This window comes from Oryctolagus cuniculus, chromosome 4 (assembly GCF_964237555.1).
Source record: "Oryctolagus cuniculus chromosome 4, mOryCun1.1, whole genome shotgun sequence".
In the NCBI taxonomy this organism is placed as follows: Eukaryota; Metazoa; Chordata; class Mammalia; order Lagomorpha; family Leporidae; genus Oryctolagus; species Oryctolagus cuniculus.
This window is the reverse complement of record NC_091435.1, coordinates 109,854,379-109,869,845: the sequence shown is the minus strand read 5'-3', so window position 1 is coordinate 109,869,845 and position 15,467 is coordinate 109,854,379. Positions and strand designations below refer to the sequence as shown.

Here is a 15,467-nt window from a genome sequence, read left to right as displayed (position 1 = left end):
GGCAATTACCAGTCAGAAACACAGCCCGGACACCATGGGGAGGGCAGTGACGGACGGAGCGGAACGGAGACCCAAGGTCAGCAGAAAGGGCGAAGAATTCACTAGCAGACACTGCTCGAGCCCGACGCGCGCGCTCTGCATTCTCCGCGACTCGGACCTGGAGCGAATTGTTTGACTTTGCAACGCCGACAGCCAGGCTGCTGGGCGGGGCGGGGCCCACCTCGGGTCACTCCTCCCTTCCACAGCCCACTTCGGACCCCGTCCAGCGATTGGCCGCCTCGACCCCGGGCCGTCGCCGATTGGCGCTCGCAGGCAGGGGCTACGGGGTTTAAAGAGGGGGGCGGGGGCGCGCCGCCAAGCAGCGCCGCTGTCCCCGCACTGCGCTCCTAGCGGTCCCCGCCACCGAGCGCCCGCCGCGCCGTCGGAGCCCGACTCGCAGACGCTCGCCTTCGGTCGCAGCCGGCAACCAGCAGCTAGCGAGCGCAGGAGCTGGCGCTGTCCAGCCCGGGGTCCCCCGGTACAGCCAGTGAGGGGTGAGGCGCGGGGACGTCGGGGCGGCCACCATGGTGGCCACGTGCCTGCAGGTGGTGGGCTTCGTCACGAGCTTCGTGGGCTGGATCGGCATCATCGTCACCACATCCACCAACGACTGGGTGGTGACCTGCGGCTACACCATCCCCACCTGCCGCAAGCTGGACGAACTGGGCTCCAAGGGGCTGTGGGCCGACTGCGTTATGGCCACGGGGTTGTACCACTGCAAGCCCCTGGTGGACATCCTCATCCTGCCGGGTAAGGACCCCCACCTTGCAAGATCTGAATTCAACCTCTCCCAGCCTCAGTATATATTTTTGTTTTTAAATTTGGAACTTGGGGATGTAGGTGATAATTTGCTGGTGGCCACGGTGCCCAAGTCGCTGTGAAAATTTAATGGACAGACACAGAGCAGGAACTGGGTGTCCGTCACTCCACCTGCCCCATCTTCCCACCGACGGGGACTCGACCTCCTCCCGCTCGCGCCCCTGCTTTCGCGTTAGTTTCCAAACCAGCAGGTGAGGGGACAAGGAGGAAAACGCGTTCAAGCGACTGGAAGGGCGCAGGCTGGGTGTCCCTGTCCTCGTGGGGGCGGGCTAGGCGACCTGGCCAGGCTAGGGCTCTTCCAGCTGCGCGCGCCCGGTGGTCCAGCGATTCACGTCCCAGGACGTTTCTAGACTGCGCAGTTGAGCAAACTCCAGGTTGGTGCCCTCAGGCTCTAGGGTCCGTCCTATCTCCCTGGTCCCCAGCGTGGTCCCCACCCCTGCCTCTTCCAACTCCCGCGGGGCATCAGGTCCCAGAGCCCCCTCCCCAGCTCCGAGCCCTCTGATCGGAGCGGGAAGCTTGGGTGCTCCTGGAGGAGACAGAGAGTCCCTCCCCACGCCAAGCTGTGTTTGGGAGTCGGGTGGGGGCAGAATTGATTGACAAGCACCCGCCCGCCGGCCCCCAAGCCCATTTTCAGGTGTTGCCCGATAGAAACCCTTTGGGCGGTTTCAGGAAAGTTGGGGTAGGTGGCTGGCGAGGTCGTAAGCGCCCCCTCGGGTCTTCTGCGGGGGAACCCCCGGACTGCGCACAGGCTCATCCTCACCTTGGCTTCTGCACCGGGGCCTTTTGTCCCGCCAGCCGTGGTGGATCGTGTGCGCATTTAAAGTCCTGCTCGCGTTTTTTAAAATGCGGAGAAACCTGCGAATCCGGGGCTGTGCCTTGGTGCCTTCTGGCAGGGGAGTCCGTGGCTCCACTTCAGCGCCCCAGGAACGCCCTCTTTCCCCACAGTTGCGATCAGTTCCCTTGCTGCTCCTCTACTTGGCCGCTTCTCCTCGTCTGAACCCCTTACTTCTGGTTTTCATGGGTTGTTGGTGAAGGTGAAATCCGTTTTTCTCCCTACATTTTACATTCCTTGAAGATACAGATAGCACCCTGTGGCCTTTGCATCCGAGCCTGTGCCCAGCATTGCCATGGGTGCACAGCAGGTGCACACAGCAGGTGCACACGGTGCCTGCCAGCTCTGCCTTTCACTGTCTTCGCGCAGAAGAGTAGAAATCAGGGAACCCAAGGGAACTGGGTCCAGCCTCAGTTAATGCTGGCCTTGGTAGACAGGGAGCAGACCCCAGGGGCCAGTGCTCACTATCTGGGTGATTTGCCTATCTCCATGCACCCTCATTCTCTCCTTTTAAAAATTAAAATCAAACCAATCACCTTTCTGCTGAAACTGTTGAGTGAGACAAGAAGTGGAACCCTCCTTTGGTGTAGCAGAAGTTCTGCAAATGGTCAGTAAGCTGCATAGCATTCCTACCAACTTCTGACTGAAGCATAGAATTACTCTCTGCTTCCTCGCCCTGGAGTGGAGTTTGCTGAGCATTCAGTGTGAGCGGTTTGCTTGCAGAGGAGAGGGACCACCACCCAGGAGGTAGTAGTACATTTTGGGGAGAGCTCAGTGCTTCTGCCCCACCTGCCCTGGGTAGGGGCCGGGACAGGCCTCAGTCTCCATCTTGCTTTTCAGACATGGCCTTGGTACTGCAGCGCGTGCACAGCCCACGTCATTCGTCTCAGAATCTCTGAATCTCATTCACTGCCTGCTGTGTGTCTGCCCAGGCTCATCCACAAGCTGCAGGGGCAGGGTTGGGCTCAAATTCTGGATGGCTCCTCCAGGGGCCCTCAAGTCCCCAGACACTCGCGTGACCATCAGGAACTCTGAAGGAGCAGAGGTGGGCGGTGGTTGGAAGAGGGCCCTTCCGGAGTCTGAATGCTGGCAAACACGCCTTGCTGCCCTGTTGAGGTTGGGTCCTGGTGTTGAGTGTAGGCTGGCTGCGTTTGGCAAAGGTCCTGGTGTGTGAGGCATAAGTTGGGGCTGATTCTTGGCTGTGCCATGAACTCTGCCTCACTCAGGCCCTCAGGCCACCATCTGTGAATCTCTATGAATAAATATGGAGAGAACTAAATATAGTAACAAAAAATAGTTGTTAAATAGGGAGAGTGATGCAGTGAAAAGTGATAGATTTCAAAGTAAGACAATGGATTCAAGCATGTGAAATTCTCTCTGTATCTTCTCAGACTTTTTCTACGTAAGTATTGCACACATAATTTGCTTCTTAATAAAGCTGTTTCTTGGGACTTTACCCATCCGTATGATGTTCAAGGCAGTTTTGCTGTACCCTCCTATTCAATTCACTTACTCCCTTACTCAACATTGTTTATTTAACATCATCTGTTGTGGCCATTGTGTCACCTCCTTGAAGACCAAGGCAGGCGTTTGTCCTGCAAAAATCCCCAGGGCTGGGGCTTGGAGAGGTTCTTTGAAGCAATGGTGGACAGTTGAGGAGGCACGCCCAGAGCACTGTGGGAGAGGCAGGAGACGGAGCCCGACCACCTGTAGGGAGAACTCATGAGCAGAGCAGCCTCCAGAGAGACAGCAAGAAGGGAAAGCCCGAGTGTTAGCTTAGTCTAGTTCAGGGCCATACGCTAGTCAAACCCAATGTAAACTAACAAGACATTGTTGGGGAGAAAACCACCTGGTACCTCTGGTGATAAAAGTACTGCATGGCACAGAGTTACACTACCAGTAATAACAAATTTGTTATGATGACTTAGCGTAAACCCTGTTTTGAGCACTGCATGAATTAATCTTCAATAGAATTCTGTTGGAAAGATGCAGCTGCTATTATTATTTTCACTCCATGATGAGGAGAGTAAGACATGTCAGTTAAGTTACTTGCCCAAGATCACACAAGTACCTAGAGTATATCAAGAGCAGACTGCAACCAGCTCAGAACATCACAGAACACCACAGAACACTTGGAGGATTTGAGTTTTCATTTGGACCTTTCTCAAAGTGATGTAATAATGTAAGTGGCCGCTCCATCTCGGGAAGTGACCATGTGGTCCAAACTGGAGATTCCCCCTTCCATGTCTCCAGTCCCTTTTCTTGTTGCTGAGTTGCTTTACAATTTGAAAGTGCACAGTGATCTTGGACAACATTCTGCGTGCCCTACATCCTGGAATGGGGAGGGAGGGAGGAAGGGAGGTGGCGCTGAATTCCTTCGAGGCAGGGTGCAGGACCCAGGAGGACCGTGGCCTAACCCAGGCCATCTGCTCTCTTGTTCCAGGCTACGTTCAAGCTTGCCGAGCCCTGATGATTGCTGCCTCCGTCCTGGGTCTGCCGGCCATCTTCCTGCTGCTCACTGTTCTCCCCTGCATCCGAATGGGCCATGAGCCTGGCGTGGCCAAGTACAGGCGGGCACAGCTGGCTGGCGTTCTGCTCATCCTAGTGGGTAAGACGGCTTCCTACATGGCGCCCCAGCTCGGGGTGAACCTGATGAGTCTCACACCTCAGGGCTGCTGCTTCGTGGAGTTTAAGAGACGTGTGAAAGGTGGCCAGATGAATCTGTAGGGGAGAAATGCTTGCAACCCGTGACCTCTTTTAGTTCATGGACAGTTTACAGACGGTGATAGGTCTGTGGGTGGGGGACACTGAGCGTGAAATAAATTGAAAGAGGAGGATTTTGAGGGCAGGAAATCCCCGAGGGAGAGACCAGGCGAGCCGAAGGAGTTATAGCGTGGCCCCATGGTGGAATCCCTTTCAGAACATGGACACTCAGCTCCCACTGCAGACCAACTGAATTGGAATTTTCTGGCTATTAGGCTAGGCAAGAGCATTTTTTGAAAGCTCCCCAGGTGATTCTTAGGTGCAACCAATATAGGGCATCTCGGTTAATACAGAAAGAAAATGGAGAAAGAGGAGAGCAAGAGAAAAACAAGGTGTCAAGGGTGGCAGACCAGCAGACAATCATTCCATCTTTCCTCCCGGAAGCGGGAGTAGAGCAAGTGGGCCAGCGTCGTGGTAGGCATTGAGAGTGTTGGGAGGCGTGGAAAGACCATCTCTGCTCTGAGCATGCTTGGGCATTGCAATTGTGCCCAGCTAAAAGAGATACTCACCTCTGGGCTGCGCACACCCCTGGGAAGGCATCAACCAGGAGTAGAGGAGTTTCCCAGGGCGGAGGCATCCAGTGATGAATGTCGAGAGCTGGAGTGAAGGTGGCCAGGTCATGAGCTGGAGGGAGGGATGGCTGCGGCCCAGGAGCTGGCCTGCGCTTGTTCCGTATTGCTGCGCTGATTGCGCCGAGCACCGGGGGCGCCGTTCTACAACCCGTGGGACAGTGCTGCCAGCCCTGCTCCCTTCGATGATTTCACTTCTCTGCATTATCCCCCCACTGAACGCTAATTCCATTCGCAAGTTCTAAGCCCTAATAGAGGATATGAATCTGAAAAGCTGCAGCTGTTGGTGCAAAATGCATATCCAGTGAGGAGAAGCTGGCCTGGATCTGGGTCAGTGAGCTCATCCCCAAACTGAAAGGCCAGACCCTGTGCTTGAGGAGTGAGGGGACAGGGTGCTGGGGGGTTGATGCCATGCCCCACCTGGGGGTTCTCAGCCTGACCCACAGTGATGCCAGAGGTGGGGGGAAGTGGGTTGTGTGTGTGTGTGTGTGTGTGTGTGTGACAGGAGTGAAAAGGCCCTCTGGAAACCCTAGACAAGGGTCTGGGCATGGCAATTTTGACTCCAACCACAAAGAACATGTGAGAGTGCACACAGAACACACAGCATCCTGTGCCCCATCCCACTCACAGGTGCCCCTTTTTACTCCGTTCTAGCGGCTTTACAGGCGAACTGGGTTGTGGAATCCAGATGAAACCTCTCCCTAGGCTCTTCCAGCCAGTTCCTTGCATTCTCACTGAAGCCCAGAAGGCTTTCTTGGACTCTGAGCATGGCAGGGCCCAGGGATGAACGTGTTGTCAGAGGGGCTACTCCTGAGAAATTCTGGCTTCCATATGAGAGTATAGCACATCCAGCAGAGAGCGAATGCACTAAAGCGAACCAGCTGACCCTGGGGAAAAGAGAGGGATAAAAGCAAAGTATACACAGACTGGTTTTGGGGAAAAAACCCCATAATCAGGGTTATGAAAATAAAAAAGCAGCTGGTGGTTTGCAACTTCCTGCTGACTTAGTTTGTCTTTTAAAGGCAGGCTGGCGAAGGCAGGCAGAATCATAGATGAGGAAAGCAAGGTGGGGCTTGGTGGTAGATGCCGGTCGCTCATTCCCTGTTTCCTGGAGTGAAAGTATGGGGAAAATGGGGTGCTGAGTGGCCTGATCCCACCCAGGCAGGCTGCACCTTTGTGCACACTCGCTGGCTGGAATGGCGCCTGCACAGCTTTGCATTTTCTCCTCGTGGGTTGCTCCTGTCTGTATTATTGCTCAGCGGGCCACCCCTGGCCTTGGGGTTGGATGTGACTGCAATGAGCGTCTCTGGAAATGTAAAGCTCATTGTCTCAAGTGTGGCACCTGCTGATCTCCCCACAGAGCCCCAAAAAGTGCCTTGTTTTCCCCTGTTGGCAGTGAGTGGGAGGGGCAAGAGAGAGTGAAGGCTCCCTTTGTGTGGCTCTGGTTTGCTTTCTGTCACTCCCCCACCCCGCCTCCCCGGGAGAGGCCAGCGTTGGGCCTGTGCTGGGTCTCAGGGGTCACCGGATGGCGATCCAGCTGGGGTGTGGGTGCTAACCAAATGGTGGTGAGCAGCCCTGGCGGCCACAGCTGGTCCTGCTTTGGAAACCTTGAGCACTTTGCATTGAAATCAGTTCTTCCTGATCAGAAAATCTGCAATTATTTTTTTTCTGGAAACTTACAGAATATGCATCTGTTGTGCAACAACTTTCTCTTCTCAGGAGTCTGATAGAGTAAGGATTTCCTGGATGCTGCTGGCTTCTTAAGCTAGATGGGTTGCCCAGGGAGCAGCAGGCTCCTCAGATCTTCGGTGGCTCTGAGGCTGATCCAATCTGCTTTTCCCTGCCAAGGCAGGAGGTGACTATGCCTCCAATCATTCTGCTTTGTCAGTTGGGAGTCAGACCCAACCACAGAGAACCTGTACTGTGCTACTTTCTTGCTGCAATAAATGCTATAATAAATAAATACTATAAAGTAGAAATAATACTGCCCACGTTTGGGGATGGTAACTAGAGTGAAACTATGTATAGAAATTATTAGCATGGTACCTGGCACATAGTAAGTGTTCAGCAAATGGCTGCTATTGCTGTTGGAGAAAAAACACCACTAACTCACAGGGCAACTGGGTATTCTAATCATATCTAATTTGTACAGGCTCATCACCACATATGGAACTGTCGGGGAGAGAAAACATGTTTTTGGAAACACTACCTCGTATCTTGGCCTAATGGAAATATTTCCTTTGTTTACTTTGTGGAAGCCAGAATGTGGGGATCAGTAGGTAGGGGTTTCTGTGTATTCAGCTATGAAAAAGCATATTAAATCACGCTGCTGAAAACCCTGGATCTTAGTACTGAGTCAGTCTGATTCTCACTGTTGCTATGAATTGGGAAGTGCTTCGGGTGCTTCTTAGGGGATAGGGAACAGATTGGAAGGTGAGGAAATGTACTTTGCATCCTAAGTGGAATCTTTTCATCCTCCTTCACAGACATACGGCCCCAGAAAGGACATTGATGTGTCATGTGAACAGTTGTTTTAACTTGGAACATTCAGATTGATAGTGGGTTTGGGGTAAAATTAAGGGTGTGTGCAAATGTGGTACAAATTGAGCTTGTGCCACACACAGAAACAAATGGGAAAAGGAATCCGTGGGTGCAGAATAAACAATGATGCTTTGAATCTCAGGGCATGAATAGAATCATTAGAAAAATCTTCCTCCAAACTCATTAGCTTTATGCAAACAAGTGCCCCATTGCAGTCAACTTTTATGTGGGTAGTGGAAGGGATGTGGCATTTAGTGTAACTGCGGCTTTAACGACCTTGTCATGAAATTGGAGACACTGGCTGCTTTACGAACCCTCCTGTCTCTAAATTCTCTGTTTTCAAAAAGTTAACAGATAGCCATGAGGCTGTATTAAAAAAGGGTATGGGAAAGAAAAAATAATGATGCATGGATTTGAAATAAAGGGAAAAATGTTGAAAGCAGGCCAGGAAAATAATGCCCTCAGATATTCCATAGATGATTGTCGTAAATGTTAGCTCTTCTGCAAAGTCCTTTGTGAGACAGGAGCGTGTCCTCTGCAGCTGGTTTCCCTAGGGCAGCGTCACACATGAGGAAAAGAAACCTAAAACTCTTCTAGCTTCAAGCGTTCAGAAAGCAGCAAATAAATATGACCCCACACAGCAGCTCCTTAGAAACCTTGTGAGCTGTTGCCTTCATTCCCCTTTTTATAAAATCCGCAGTTAATTGCTACTTAGGTTGTAGGACTGCGAGTAGAAGATGGTGGTCAGTGCATTGTAGAAAGTTAACTGCAGAAGGATTGGAAAGTTTTTGTGGTGGAATATTTCAAACTTAGACAGAAACAGGAAGAGCAGCCCAGTGAGCCTCCGGGCCTCCCCACATCGATCAGCTCTGGCCTGGCTGCTGCTCACTCCTTTCGGGCCCCAGATTTTTGGGAAACAATTCTTGTTGTAACAAGGCTGAATTTTTCCAGTATTACTAATATAGTCAGAATAATTTAAGTACCTTTTAATGAAAATATTGCTTTGTGCTGGAAAATGATGCTTTTAAAAGTCTTTATAGTGCCTAGTACTGAAAGTGACAAAACCTAAAAAAAAAAAAAAAAAAAAAAAAGAGGTTCATTGGAGGAAGGAAGAAACGTCAGTGTTGGGTGATCTTCTGTCTTCCTCTGCCTCTCTGTCTCTCTCCATGTTATCTAATCTCTTAAGAGATTAAAAGCCAGCTACACTCGCACTTCATTGTTCTAAAATGGCCTTCCCAAAGGTTTTGTTTTCTTTGATTAAACCAAGTTGTACATCGTATCAACTCAAGAATGCATTGTGTCACATTGTTTGAAACGTGTTCTCAAAAGAGACAAGCAACTTTGTTCTTTTAAGAGCCAGGGATTCTATTTAGGAGATGACAGAGTCTGGATGAAGCTGACCCACATAATGAAGCTTTCTTCTTTTAAAAATCCAAGACTACCCCAGATTTTTATTTCTCATTCTCCAATAGCAAATGGCAGATTAGCACCCTCTGCCTATGCAGTTAACTATTCTGCTTTCTGTAAGTACTCACCGGAGAAAGACTGAGAAGTATGAGCATGGAAGTTTCCCTGTCTTGTTTTTAGAGATTTGACTTAAAAATAAAGTCTGATGACATAAAAAGAAAAAAGAATGAGACTTCTCTTTATAGTTCTTCACTGTTCTTTATCGCGGGTGTGTGGCTATTTAATTTATTTATTCACTTATTTGAAAGGCAGAGTTACAGAGGCACAGAGGCAGAAAGAGAGGTCTTCCATCCAAATGGCCAGAGCTGGGCTGATCCAAAGCCAGGAGCCAGGAGCTTCTTCCAGGTCTCCCACACGGGTGCAGGGGCCCAAGCACTTGGGCCATCTTCTACTGCTTTCCCAGGCCATAACAGAGAGCTGGATCAGAAGTGGAGCATCCAGGACTCGAACTGGTGCCCATATGGGATGCCGGCACTGCAGGCAGTGGGTTTATCCAATATGCCACAGTGCTGGCCCCAAGTGTGACTTTTAAGAAAAACATTTTCTTTTTTCCCCCAAATAACAGAACCATTTTGAATTCATATTTTTTGGGGGTAGGCCAGTAGAAAGGCCCACTAGGACATGAAGAAAGCCAAACATTATCAGCAGTTTTACTAATATTTCATGCTTTGGTAGTCAGGCAATTATTTGACTTGTATTTTTAACTTTACTGGTCAGAACATACCCCTTTCGCCTTTCAAACCATTGCTGAAATTGAATAAATTTTCTTTTTTCAGTTTCTAAACATTTTTGTGCTGAGTTCAAGTGCAGGGCAGTGTCTGCTGCGAGCCCCTCATTTCCTTTCATGTTGTGCGTGGTCTGTCGTTCCTCAGCGGTTTTCATGTGGTGTATCTCGGAGAGCCACAGGGATTCCACCCAGAGTCCATTGATCCACCAGGAGAGAAAGCCTGCTGGTACTCATTTGCCTTGTTTTGCATGGATTAGAAAAGAAGGAAATTCTGAATGAGGTACAACATGAACTTGTGACTTTAAAGTCACACAAGAGTTTTCGTTGAAGAGGAAAGGCAAGTTGAAATGAGACCACGTCTCCTCCACTGGTCTGCCCATCTGTCTGTCTTCTCTCTCCCGATTCCCTCATCCAGCCCTCTGAGGCTCATTGTCCAAATGTTGAGACACATTCATTTTTCTAATGAATTGTATTTGAATAAAATCTAACCAAATCCCGATGGGGGGGAAGCCATTGTAATCCATAAGCTGTACTTTGGAAATTTATATTCATTAAATAAAAGTTAAAAAAAAAAAAGGAAAGAAAAATCTAACCAAATCCCGGACACGTTCAACACCCAAGTTTTGATGTTACCGATGGTCACTTTGGGAATGTGGAAGTGAATTCTTTTCCTTAATTCTATAGAACCTAAACCAAATCTGGAGTTTACGTCAGGTTTCCATGTGATGTGAGGAATGCTTTTTGTGCCTGCCTGCGTGCAGAATGTGTAAGTACAAAAAGCTATTGAAAAATTCAAAACTGAATTTGAACCATGAGCTCTTTTGAAACCAGTCAGTCATTTCTGGGAGAGAGCCTTTGGACTGAACCAGATCAGTTCTTTGGGAGTTAAATATTCCCCCTGCCATGTCATTTAGGTTTTCAGAGCCTGCATTTCCCCCCTAAACAAGCCCGGGTGTCTGGGTGTTTCTTGTGAAGTTGCTGGTCCTGCTCACAGCCGAATGAACACGCCCCTTGGGGCGGGGGTGTGTGTCCTGGCGTTGCGCAGCGAGTTCTGCCCGGCTGGAGCACTCCGGCAGGGGACATGGGGCCCCTGTCCTGATGGAGAATAAGACTTTCCTCTGTGCCTTGCTCAGTGTATGACGATGGCCACAGCCAAGCAGTTCTCCAAGAGTACCCGCTGCTGTGCGATCCCTGTCAGAGAAAGAGAAAAAAAGAGAAGGCTTTCCCCTGGCTCGGAGGTTTCCACAGCCCGGGCTGCAAGGGGCAGGTTCTGGGGGACACTGGTCTTCTCGGACATTCTGCCCAAGGAGAACAGTACCTCCTCACAGGGCGTCTCCTACAGCGCATGTTGCAGGGGCCGGATGAGTGTGCTTGCTTTTTAAGGGAAAGGAACCCATTACTATGGATAGATGTTAGCTTCTTAAATAATTTATATAAACTCCTTAATTGTGTGTGACCTTCACGATTAATGGAGTGGACGTAGGCTCTGAGAAAGCTGATCTGGGCAATTCAGAGCCCTTTAGGGCCTCTTCCCTTTGACTTCTACGTGGGATCTGCACTTTATAGCATAAGGAGCACCTCTATTTCCCTGTAGCTATACCCAGACCGTGTGGTAGGCTTCATCTGTTATCAACAAAACCCTATGTTACAAGCCACAGAAAGGCAATGAGGCCATTTCAAATGTCTCAAATATGGGAAAGACAAAATATTTTCTTCGGATTAGAACTCAGTGTTTATGTTAAGGAAAAAATATGTCCCTTTTCTGTAGGCATGGAGGGTAAGTTAGAAAAATCACTCAGTGTGAGTAGAAGTCAGATAAAAGCTTGCTGAGTTGAAAGCCACAAGAGTACCCCAGGTGGCAAACAGCAGGCTGGCAATGCCACCACCTGTCTGAATTTGTTGATGGCTTTTCTAACTCACAACTGGAAATCTCATTATTGTTATTACGTCTGCCAGTTTAATGTGCCATCTCAACTTAAATTTTTTTTGAATTTTATTTTTATTGTATTTGAAAGGGAGGGAGGGAGGCCAGCGCCGCGGCTCACTAGGCTAATCCTCCGCCTAGCGGCGCCGGCACACCGGGTTCTAGTCCCGGTCGGGGCACCGGATTCTGTCCCGGTTGCCCCTCTTCCAGGCCAGCCCTCTGCTGTGGTCAGGGAGTGCAGTGGAGGATGGCCCAGGTGCTTGGGCCCTGCACCCCATGGGAGACCAGGACAAGCACCTGGCTCCTGGCTCCTGCCATCGGATCAGCGCGGTGCGCCGGCCGCAGCGCGCCGGCCGCGGCGGCCATTGGAGGGTGAACCAACGGCAAAGGAAGACCTTTCTCTCTGTCTCTCTCTCTCACTGTCCACTCTGCCTGTCAAAAAAAAAAAAAAAAAAAAAAAAAAAAAAAAAAAAAAGAAAGGGAGGGAGGGAGAGACAGAACTGTCTTCTCTCCCCAGATGTCTTCAATAGCTGGTGCTGGGCCAGGTTCAAGTCAGAAGCTCAGGGCTCCATCTGGGTCTCCCACATGGGTGGCAGGGACCTAAGGGCATGAGCCATCACCTGCTCACCCCAGGATACATTAGCAGGAAGCTGAATTAGCAGTGAGGCTAAGACTCAATCCTGTGCAGTCTGACATAGGACATAGGCAGACAGTGACTTCTTAACTATTGCATCAGGCTTCTGGCCCTTAACTTAAAGTTGTGACTGAAACTTTTATCCTGCTTATTGTTGTAAGAATTCAGATGGTACCGAAGGAGGTTATGGAATTGCTTTGTCTAGGGCTGTGTTGTTCGGTCCAATAGTCATTAGCCATAGATGGGCACTGAAATTCAAATTAATTAAAATTAAAATTTCAGTTCTTCAGTCGCACTGTTCTCCATGATACCATATGATAGTCCTGGTATAAGAGGTTTAAAACAATTTTTTCAAAGACTTATTTATTTATTTATTTTGAAAGGCAGAGTTACAGAGAGGCAGAGAGAAATCTTCCATCTGTTGGTTCACGTTCATTCCCCAAATGGTCGCAATGGCTGGAGCTAGGCCAATCCAAAGCCAGGTGTCAGGAGCTTCTCCTGGGTTTCCCACGTTGGTTCAGAGGCCCAAGGACTTGGGTCATTTTCTGCTGCTTTCCCAGGCCATAGCAGAGAGCTGGATCGGAAGTGGAGCAGCTGGGTCTCGAACCAGTGCCCAAATGGGATGCCAGCACTGCAGGCAGTGGCTTTACCCACTATGCCACAGTGCTGGACCCTAAAACAATTTTTAAATCTTCATAGGCTCTTGCCTGTCCTTATTGGGTGATTGCTGAGAAGAGAGAATGAAATTATAGAGAGGTTATTTCTTATGGCATGAAATGCGAATCAGATCTGAAGTTTACACTGATGGGTGCAAAACCATAAAGATCTGCCATATGACCCTTTGCAACAAATACCATTGCCATAAAATCCTTGAACCGGTGAAGTTTTCTAACATGTCAGTTGGGTGGGATTTGGTGACTGTGAACAACATAGCACAAGGTAAACCTTTAGCTGATGCTGTAGCTTCTCCACTCAGTCATTCAACTACTACACTCAGTGCACATACTCTGTGCTTAGTACTGTGCAAAAACATTAGATTTGTAGACGTAAGATGTGGTCCCTGCCTTCAAGGCACTCAGTCTGGAAAGGGGAATGGGCACGTAAAGACAGAATTATAATACAAGTAGGTAGGAACGGTAGAGTTGTAACCATACATGCGAAGCTACCAGATGCAAGTAAGTACAAATATATTTTGGACTTAAGTGATTTATTTCTAGGTGTTTCCCTGGGAATTCTTTCATCTCTGCCACCTGTTGAAGGAAATAACCCACCAGCAGTTTGACACAAGTGTGCAGTCGCCTTATTTTACAGGCCGCTGAGTGTGTGGAGCTTCGTGGAGCCGGGTGACGGCCTGCGGTGTGTCCGTGTGGAGTGCAGGGCCAGCTCACCCTCTTGGTGTGCGGTGAGCACGCCCCTCACGCTCTCTCTTTGTCTCCGCAGCCCTCTGCGCCATCGTCGCCACCATCTGGTTCCCCGTGTGCGCTCACCGAGAGACCACCATCGTGAGCTTCGGCTACTCCCTGTATGCGGGCTGGATCGGTGCTGTGATGTGCCTCGTGGGCGGCTGCGTCATCGTCTGCTGCGCCGGAGACGCCCAGGCGTTTGGTGAAAACCGATTCTACTACTCCTCCGGCTCCAGCTCCCCGACGCATGCCAAGAGCGCCCACGTGTAAGCGCGCGCGGGCCGCCCTCCTAGGTGCTGTAGAGGCCGGGCGCTGGCCCTCGCTTTGCTTGCCACAGTGGCGGGGAAGCCCACTTCTCTGCCAGGCTCCAGAGCCAAAGGTGTAGAAAAGCATCCTGTCTGGCCTCCTCTAGTCTTAACACCACTCCCACCCCCACCCCCGCCCCGACCTTTTGGTTGCCTTAAAAGAAACCTCTCGCTCCGATAGTGCCCACACATTTGTCTCACAGCGCCGCTCTTTTCTCGGGCATTCCTTTGTTGTTTATTATTAAAACAAATATTTTGTTTCTCTCTAAATCTTCAATGTCTTGCAAACAGCTCCGGGTTGGGTGGGGGTGGGGGAGAGAAATAAAAGACACTTTTCAGGCTGTAACAGAGGACAGTGGGAGCCTCATAAAGACGCCTCTCTGTTACCTCCCTTCTGTGAGCTCCAAGGTCATTGACTTCTGAGGGATAGAAACAGAATCGGGGGCCACAGCGGGGGCGGGAGGGGAATCCTGGAACTTGTTCTTTCCATGGGAAAATTTCTTTTTTGTAAGTTGAGGGCAAGGGGTGGGGATATTTTTTGGTTTGTGATTTTTACATTTATCTGTACATATTTTTCAAGATTGATCATTTTTATAACCAAGGTTTCCTGAAATTCTCCATTCATCCATATGAAGGAAATGAACCAAATAGACTTTAATTATGCAATAAGTAACAGTCCAAGGGATATAACTTCAAGCGACATTTCACAAACCTGCGTTGGTTTCCAGGTTTGTGTGATGTAGTTTTTAATCTTCTACTTGCCGATGCTTCAGTTTAACACATTTTGAAAGCTTTTCCCTGTTCTCTCTTTGTTTTCATTCAGTTAGCAATCTCTAAGGGATGCTGACTAATGTACATTGTACTGTTGAATGTGGCTGTACGGGTGTACACGCTGATGGTATATCAGTATCTGAGACCCTCAAACTCTCCAAACACTCATGGTGCCTTTTGTTCTTTAAGTGAAATCTGTGCAATAAAATAACAAACTGTCTGCAAACTTGGCCTCCCATCGTCTGTCATACCCAGAGATATCATCTACTGATTTAAAAAAGTCTCATGAATACTGATGATTGACTGGGAACCAAATCAGTGATGCAAGAGTGAGTCACTCAGCATTGCCCTGCATAATTAAAAGGTTGAATATTATTCATGGTACCTTTTTTTTTTTTTTTTTTTTTTGACAGGCAGAGTGGACAGTGAGAGAGAGAGAGACAGAGAGAAAGGTCTTCCTTTTCCGTTGGTTCACGCTCCAATGGCCGCCTCAGCCGGCGCGCTGTGGCCGGCGCACCGCACTGATCTGATGGCAGGAGCCAGGTGCTTCTCCTGGTCTCCCATGGGGTGCAGGGCCCAAGCACTTGGGCCATCCTCCACTGCACTCCCTGGTCACAGCAGAGAGCTGACCTGGAAGAGGGGCAACCAGGACAGAATCTGGCGCCCCGACCAG

At 49.6% G+C, this 15,467-nt stretch overlaps 1 protein-coding gene across 1 annotated transcript; it reads left to right on the top strand.

Annotated features, from left to right (window-relative positions):
- The first annotated feature begins 286 nt into the window (after window positions 1-286).
- Window positions 287-15,020, top strand: CLDN11 (claudin 11). The gene is made up of 3 exons (XM_002716414.5): window positions 287-789; window positions 4,134-4,298; window positions 13,756-15,020. Exons 1-3 carry the CDS (start codon window positions 564-566, stop codon window positions 13,986-13,988), a joined length of 624 nt encoding a protein of 207 aa, XP_002716460.1. The 5' UTR covers window positions 287-563; the 3' UTR covers window positions 13,989-15,020.
- The last annotated feature ends 447 nt before the right edge of the window (window positions 15,021-15,467 follow it).